Source organism: Brienomyrus brachyistius, chromosome 24 (genome assembly GCF_023856365.1).
Source record: "Brienomyrus brachyistius isolate T26 chromosome 24, BBRACH_0.4, whole genome shotgun sequence".
Lineage (NCBI taxonomy): Eukaryota > Metazoa > Chordata > Actinopteri > Osteoglossiformes > Mormyridae > Brienomyrus > Brienomyrus brachyistius.
The window spans coordinates 2,477,130-2,486,382 of NC_064556.1; the positions used below are offsets into that span (position 1 = coordinate 2,477,130).

General features: G+C 45.9%; 1 protein-coding gene across 2 annotated transcripts in view; it reads right to left on the reverse strand.

Annotated features, from left to right (window-relative positions):
- Positions 1-5,337, reverse strand: part of ppp3ca (protein phosphatase 3, catalytic subunit, alpha isozyme) — a 43,051-nt gene extending 37,714 nt beyond the window's left edge. Inside the window, exon 1 of one of the 2 annotated variants that reach the window (XM_048995094.1) lies at positions 5,013-5,337. In XM_048995094.1, coding sequence (XP_048851051.1) covers positions 5,013-5,067 — 55 coding nt within the window. In that variant the 5' untranslated portion in view covers positions 5,068-5,337. Of the gene's footprint in view, positions 1-4,500; positions 4,672-5,012 lie in introns of those variants that run through there. The other variant, XM_048995095.1, reaches the window with a different exon arrangement.
- Between the last annotated feature and the right edge of the window lie 3,916 nt (positions 5,338-9,253).

Below are 9,253 nucleotides of genomic sequence, written 5' to 3' on the forward strand. Positions count from 1 at the left end.
GATGGCTGCATGGAGATCCAGACAAACATATACCAGCCTGAGCACACGTAGCTGTGGAGCCTTCCGCCATTTTTAGCCGGAAACCATAAATAGCTAAAAGTCAAGTGCTTAAGGAGATACCAAGCACTGTGGGGTCCCTAGATTGACACCCCCCCAACAACGGGGGTCCCCATCGATACTACTCAGCCGCCTTCGCGATGAGAGCCAGCAAAGACCCCCCCATGCCCGCCTGCCAGCACCCCAATGCGGCCCGACCATGGCTCAGTAAAATAACATCCACTGCAGAAGCTAACAGAAATGCAGCTCGGTAACTCGGCCTGGATTGCTCTCATACCAAACAAACAGAACAAACTGCATCATCATAAAAAAGAGCACAGAGGTGTTGATGATGCGGCCCTGATAATGGAGCTGATCGGAGATGACAGCTATAGGCGGGAGGTGGTATTGCAGTGACACTACCCTAGCGGCATGGGATATAAGTGAGACACACTGAATGCCAGAGAGTGAAGCTGACACACTGACTGCTGTGACACACTGACTGCTGTGACACACTGACTGCTGTGACACACTGACTGCACTAACAGTAACTCACTGACACACAGACTAAACTGACACTGACACACTAACTGCTCTGACACAGACTAAACTGACACTGACACACTGACTGCAGTGACACACTGATTAGACACACTGAAACACAGACTGAACTGACACTGACACTGACTGCTGTGACCCACTGACTGTACTGACACACTGACTAATCTGACACTGACCCATTGATTGCACTGACAGAACAGACACTGACATGCTGACTGCACTGACACAGAGACAATGACTGCAATTACACACTAACTGCACTGACACACTGGCACTGACTGCAAAGATACCGACACACTCACACAGATCAAACTGACACTGACACTGACTGAACTGACACTGACACACTAACTGCAGTGACATACTGACTGTCCTTACACTGACACAATGACACACCGACTACAGTGACACACTGCACTGACACTGCAACACTGACTGCACTGACACTGACAGAGCTGACACTGACACATTGACACTAATCCTGATACACTGACTGCACTTACAGACTGATTTCACTGACACTGACACATCGACTGAGCTGACACTGACTGCACTGACACTGAAACACTGACTGCACTGACACTGACAGAGCTGACACTGACATATTGACACTAAACCTGATACACTGACTGCACTTACAGACTGACTGCACTGACACATCGACTGAGCTGACACTGACTGCATTGACAATGACTGCACTGACACTGACTGCACTGACACTGACAGAGCTGACACTGACACATCGACTGAGCTGACACTGACTGCACTGACACTGACTGAGTTTACACTGACACATTGATTGCAATGGGTTGATATTCTTTCAGCATTCTGCGTAGTCCAAGCACAGCATTTTCTTCACCTTCAGGATGTATTGATTTTATGCCTTTTTTCAAGGACATTCACCTTTTGAGTGAAAGAGTGAAAGTAGGAAAAGAGGGCAAAGAAAGGTGAGGGGAAATTGTGGGGGGAGGGGGCAGCGTGAGCCAGGTGGCACATGCCTCTGACCCAGATTGGCTGCAAATCTTTGAAGGGCTTTCTAAGGGCCGTTTAAAGTCCCGAAATTAACACACAATCCAGTCAATAAGGACCATCTGTACACAAACAGCAGAAACGTGCCCCCCACACCCGTCAGCTGAGCGCTACTAAAACGACCTCGTCCGTAAGACAAACCAGCAGCCCGCCGCACCGAAATCGAGAGCAACACGCCACCCCCGTCTGACGCAGGAGCAGATATCGGCCATAAATCTGCGTCTTGAAGCCTCAGGAAAGACCGGCCACCGCTCATCTGCCAAGGCGGGGGGTCCCCAGGCACCACTATCAAAACATTTTCCACATGGTGTTGCCATGGAGCGCCCTCCGAGATATGCATAGAAACAGGGTTCAGCTTCGGCAGACCCGATCTTATCAGCCGGCTCTCCTTTTCCTTAAATGCATCTGGAGTTTGTGCGAAGTCCCGGCTTGATTTAACGCCACGGCGAAGGTCGGCGATCGCTCATCTGATACTGGTCTTCCACCTGGCATGGGGAGGAACCTCAGCTTTACACACGAAGAAAGGGTTCGCAGCGGAGCCCTGGAGGAACGCCAACACGGCAGAGGGCTGATACTCCAAGATATCATAAAGCTAAAGCAAAGGTATTCACTGAGCAATGTTTACTCATTTTAACTCTGAGCAAAAAAGGAAGACATTTAGGAGGAAGGCAATTCATTAGAGAACACCAAACGGGAGCTTTTTACTGTGTGCATCAAGAACGCTAGAGTTTATAAATACATATACAGCCCAGATCTTAGAAACTGCTAATCTACTGTTTGCTTTAACGTAACTATTAACACCGAATTACAACTGACAGCAGGAAGACAATGCATACATAGTTTCTCCTGCCTGGACTCGGGTCGTCTGAAAAAAAAGCCATACATGATAATTAGTAGGGAAACCAAGTCAAATACCTTAATTTCAATTAGTTCATTTGTGCACATAAAAAAATACTCTTCTTTGTAGGGATAATAAATCATTCAGTTACCTAATTTTTCGAGTGCAATGAAGTATTAAGTAATCCAAGTAATTAAATAATTAATCCAAATTACGCCAGATATTGCATTATTCAATACAGTGCAGCTTTTGTCTCAGTTTTCTTTAGTGGAATACTCAAAATACGTATGTTAAAACGAACAGACCAGGACAAAGAATGCCAGTGCAGAGGCGTCGAACTGTGCTATTCACACTAAACAAGCCCTTTTTTACACAATGGACAGAGTATATTAAAAAAAACTTGGTATTCTTGTGGGCATGCGCAGAACACACTGTAAAAATGCGATAACACACATACACACATTCCATACATCAAAGCATGATACTCAACAGCAGATACCAGTTGATGTCTTCTACATGCAACGTACAGCGTGAATTGTGCAAACCACATTTCCTGTATAATGAAAGTAAACCAGAAATAAACCTTATTTCCTAAAAGTAAAGATTCACTCGCCTTTCAAACTCCATTATTCGGCTGCCTTTGCTTCATCTCAACTCTTTTCCAGGCTAATCTCTAAATGTCCACACCTAATTCCCATTGTTTGTTAAATACTGTCGAACTGTAGGCTACTCGAATCCGCAAAGCCTCTCACCATTAATATCGAAATTAATTTCACTGTTACCAGTTTCACATCGCATTTTTCCTTGCCATTTGTTAGTGTTTATCTCGAAAAAGTAATCGACGTGTTGTTCCGTAAACTTGAACTGTACTGACTGGACATGCTTTTCATTGCACGGAGCCGGTCCCCGAATTCGCTGCTGGGGGCCGGCATGATATTATGAGACGAATACTGGAAATCCACCCCTCCTTTCCGCCTCACTGACTTATATACAGCATATGTTGAGAGCGATTCACATATTTCTGCAGAAGTCGTGTTTTGTAAGGTGGATCTGCAGCCTTACAGTGGAGAGCTACAGCGTTGTGCTCCTGCGGACATGCAGACAAGCACGCCAGACGGAGAGCATCTGCCCTGGTCTTCAGTAATCAGACACTGACCATTATTAACTTTAATAACACTGACGATAATGTCAATTTATTAGTGCATACATATTACACAATTGCTTCTCTTTCAGAGCCTCAAAACCCAAATACCTAGGCAAGAATGGATTATTTGCTATATTAAAACTGACAGTGTGCATTCGCAATTGTCTTTCTCTCCTTAGTTTCCTAACGATATACACCAAAAAATTGCGAAAGTTTTAAACGTTAAAAGACACCACATTTCTTTGAATCGCTCCTTTTAATGGCTTGGTCTCAGAATCGGTTTCAATGCTACCAGGTGGGCATGTCCGACAATAATGGTTTTGCTTATTAAAAAATCTTTTTTTTATCAGTTCCGCACAGAGAATGATGGCAGCGTAATGATTTACTACGAGGGTAACTACGTTTAACAGGACAACGCAACACAAATTCACACCAGGAAGGTAAGGTTCCATTTATGCGGGCAATAATTTTTTACAGGCCACGTATAAGGATAACGGGAAGTCTTTCGTGATAGTACCGTAGTGACATTGAAGGAAATATGCAGATCTGGTCGCAATACAATTAATTCCAGATACAATCCCGGTGTCACTATGCGCTCCATAGCTATATAGACTAATGGTCGCAGTTCCAACCACCTTAGCATCGCTGCCGTGTACGCAGAAAAACCGGCTTGGACCGCATACATAACGTCAGATCCCAAAGATTCGTGCTGCAACATTTTACAGGGTCATCCGGGCTGACTTCCAGCTACATCTTAATGCACACACATTTCACCTATACAAAGCCTGTCTGCAAACGCGATCCTGCACCGTGCGAACAGATGCTTTGATGGAGGCGATTGAAGACCTCTGACGAAAGGGGAAACCCCTCTTATCATAAATCTGGACACTACCTTTCAGTCTACCTTTCGATGTCATCGTCAGACGGAAAGACGTCTCATCGGGACTAAGATGATCGCCAGGTATTGTTCTCGGGTCTCGTTTGCCTGCTTCTATGCCAGGTGTGGATGTGGCTGGCCGGGTGCGCTCCCTGTCACTCCGCCTGTGAAATCCTGCTGCATCACCGCCTCACGCAGCACCCGCAAAGACATCCAAAGAAACTCTGCCCCCACCCCCTCAACCCCCCACCCCCCTACCTCAGAAAAAAAAGAAATGAAACGCAGTCTGTAGGCATCCCGTCATCGCCAAGCATGTAATGCAGATGTAGAAACTATAATCCCCCCCCCAAATCGAATCAACGAATTGTTCTGAAGTACGATAAAAAAAAACTGCAATGCAATCAAGCCCGACAGCAATATACAATGTAAACGACGCACAACCTATTATTTAACGATGCCCCTAAAATTACCAGTTGCTATTAATACTGAAACAATAGTAATTGAATACACATTAAAATTGCACCTACATTTGACCACTCGTTCAGTGGCGTTTAACACCATGTCAACGTTAGACATCTTCATGAGCAGTTGCTCCGTCGAGGCGAACGTTTTTATTCCTCCGGCAGAAGTGACTGTTTATTCTCGGTTTGTTTTCGCTGGCGCGAGATGACGGTGCTGCAGGAGCATCACTCGGTGCGTCCCACTCCCCGCGTCTCACCGCCACTGGACCGGGGATGTCAGATGTCTGCCGCTATAATGCAAGGCTTCTGTGCTGGATTGTCGTGTGGGGGAGGATGGCAATATGGAATGAGGAGGGGGCAGAGAGAGAGAGAGAGAGACTGAGAGAGAGAGAGACAGAGAGAGAGAGGGAGGGAGAGAGAGGCGTTCTGTATTGGAGATCCTCACCAGCCCGATATGGCGAAGAGGGAACTCCCACGCAATAGCTTCCAGGGACTGCCTGATACTGCCATCAGGTGGAGGCAATCCGGGGTTTCCCAGGCACGCGCCATGTTTTGCTATTACATGCTGCTTGCTTTGAAGCTTGTGTATATGAGTGTGGTGGGGGGGGGGCGTCCATCCCCAGTCACAAGCCTTCTTTGCGTCGCATTTAAGGGAAGCAGACCCCCCAGCAGACCGCGACACATGCCTGAATCCACTTGTAGCCCAAGATTACAAAGCCAATGTAAATATTTACATTGCTAAATATGCCACATGCGAGGGGATTGTTTTTTACTTGTGATTTGATATAGGCCTGTCATTTTTTCATTTCCGTGCCGTCTTACTGTTCCTGATATGATCCATAATAACACAGCGCAGACCGTTCCCCTTGGGTGGATCCTGAAATGCCCCCTTTCCAATGCATTTTATGATTTTCAGGTCAGGTCAGATTGGGCAGCATGCACTGATGCAGCGCGTTGTGGCACTCACCACACAGTGAAACAGCCAGGTGTTACGTGGGCGTCCCCTCGGCCTGGTCCAGCCGCTCGGGTCCTGCGAGCCGGATCACCCTCAGGGAAACGCACCACATAGCTGTAGTGCTGTAACTGACGCTCCCTCACGATGCAGGTAATGTACCTCATTCAGGACTCCTCTAGCAACTGCTCATTCAACACAAAGTCAAACCAGCGGTACCCAAGGACTTTCATTCTCTTGCAAAGATATCGGGATCACCACACGCCCCTTTCCAGTGACCTCACCACCCCCCTTGCTCTTCCAATTCATCTGCTGACTTCATAAGAAGGGTCACCAGTCGCAAGTCAGTAAGTGTCTGGATCTCGGTCTTTAACCAGGACGCCCACAATCCCAGACACTCAGGCTCCTCACTCAGTCTCTGAAGAGCCCAGATCACAGCTTCCATTGACAAAGTCAAGGTCAGTAAATCTTTCTTCACCAACGGACGCCCCACAGCTGCTGGACCATCACTTGCCCTGACTGCAAGTAAGCAGGACGTGGGTCACTAGACCACAGACAGTGTGTCACCTGCTCACAGTTTTCTCTAACAAACACCCCCTTATCTGCCCTCAGAGCCTCACAGCCGTCCTCCCCAGTCCCCGGTACAGACTGGAGTTGCCACCAAGTCCTGCGCTGTGACTCTCTCAATAATATCCAGGGTGCCCTGCGAGATGAAACATCTCCTTCTGGGAACACTGGCAACACCAACACAACCCTCTGCAACCTTCAGGATCTTATCACGGAAGGTCTCTCAAATCACGTTAGAGTCAGCAGTCACACCCAAGTCTGGTTAAGTCCAGCCTCATTCTCCTAGTAGGTGGTAGCTTACTGAATTACTAAATGCGGAGTTTATGAAGCTTCCCCCACAGCAGAGGAAGGAGTTCATCTTGCCAGGGAGACAAGACGTTCCACACGCCGACCCGGATGGGCCGCCCTCAAACTGGGACCCGAGTGCCGCCAAGCAGCAGGCAAAGCCTCAGCGCCACACCAGCCCCGATCCCCAACAGGCCCGACCCTATTGGCTGTCCAACGGATACAACTCATCCGGGGAGGAGGCTCCCAAAGGCTTTCCCCCATCCCCTTCATGGTACGTGCAGCCTTCCTAACCCTAACCCTCCCTGTGGGCGGCTGCAACACAGCTACTCCTGCGGAGAGCAGAAGGGTATCGTGACTGTTTGTATCAAGCAGTTGTGAGCAGTTTTATGGTGGCTGGAGTGTCAATCCCCCCAAAAAAATTTGTTAAGTTGGAGGACCGCTTGCAGGGCCAGATGCGGTTTAACGTCATACCCAAGACAAGATTTATTCCTATAAATCTTTACTGAAGTGATGCCCATTACACAGATTTCCTACTGCGCCATAATCACTGCGAGGAATTAAAAAACAAAAAAAAGCCAATTAAGTCTAATAAAAAATAATCCAGAATCTTTTTAATAATCCAGTATATTTTCTCTGAAGTAACAATTCACTTTCTTTATTACTAACTGCTGCCATTGCTGTTTTGCCAATAAAATTGTTAATGTAGGCAATTTTTTTAGTTTGCTTATGTTTCGTTTCCTTATGTTTGTGGTCTGAGGTATTTTTCCTGCCGCAGTTGTTTGTAGCGGCGTTAACAAAAGCTGAAGCTATCTGCTGTTTCGCTTATCCTGTTTTGCTCTTTTTTTTTTACAAATGTTCTCATGACTCACTTATTTTTAAAAGTATACTTTTATTTAGGCATATAACCTGAATTAAAGGTAAATGTCGACCATTTATTTTATTTATTTATTTATTTATCAATTTTTATTTATCTATCAATATTATCAGTGGTGGGAAAAATATTAAAATTTCATACTGAAGTAAAAAATACAGGTACGCCAATATGCTACTCAAATGTGTGTGTCTGCGTGCGCGCGTGTGTGCGTGTGCGCGCGCGTGTGTGTGTTTGTGCGTGCGTGCGTGTGCGAGCGCGTGTGTGTGTGTGTTTGTGCGTGTGTGTGTGTGTGTTTGTGCGTGTGTGTGTGTGTGTGTGGCAACCCAATATTATCATTTATCCCAACATTTTAAGATTAAAATAACGCACATTATGCTCAGTCTGCACTAGCACTGGCAGATCTAGCATAAAGGTATCTCATTATGTCTATTGCATCACTCATCAGAATATAACTAGGATATAATTTACCCAGGTAAACCCCAACTTCATCTATTTGCTACACAGCTGAGGTACGCTGGATGCTTGTAAGAAATAGTCATTTTTAAATTGGGTAAGTAACGATGGTCTCATGCAGAATGTATCAGAGTAAAAAGTTATTTGGTTCAGGAAGGTAGTGAAGTAAAAGTTGCAACAACTTGAAATACTCCAGTAAAGTATAAATCTCAACAAAAAAAATTTACTGACGTTTTTGTACTTTCTTACTTTTTACCTCTGACTATAATTTATTAAGCAGGTATGGACGCTACACCGTATCATACCGACACTGTGTTGTTAAGATGATTTGGCCTACAGATTGTCAGCAAAGGCAGACCACTCACACTCATCACTGATAGCAGTGGGACAGCTGTTACATATCAGGCAGACGATAAGGTTTTTATTACTGTGCTGAATTTCATGACAGAATGTTCTGATTTGATGCTCACTGTAAGATGCCATAAATGCATTCAAGATTTCAGCAGTTGATGATCGTTAAACATGCAAAACAGATGGGTTCCTGCCGGGACATTATTTTGTGATATAACTTTTAGTGAACCGAGAGAATACAAAGATTGGCATTAGATATTATAGCCTATGTGTGAAATGTGCCATTGACAGACAGACATGGCAGATATGGAACAGTGTTCTTGTTATAGCAGTGATAAGTGTGGGTAGCAAGTATGTCTGGAATGGCCTTCATCGTCTCTGGCTTGCATAACTGAACAAGAAAGTGCTTCAACTTAACAGGTCATTGAAGGACACACATTTTATTTAGTGCAAGTCCAGCTTTCACTTCCTAATATCTCTGACACACACAAACACACCTAATAATATTTCAAATAAAATAAAGAAAGGCCAGGTCAGGTTGGAGAGAAGGCACTGGTATACTGTGTTGGTACACCTCACATTGAAAGACCACTGGATCCCAGTTGGCGACCCCCTGGGCTGAAATGTGGTCCAGTCCCACCCTCTGGAAATGGTCGTCTATCTGCCACAGTCAGGTGTTACGTGGGCGTCCCCTCGGCCTGGTTCAGCCACTTGGGTCCACAGCAGTGAGGACCCTGTGAGCCGGATCGCCCTCAGGGAAACGCGCCACATGACCGTCTACATGCCACAGCCAGGTGTTATGTGGGCGTCCCCTTGGCTTGG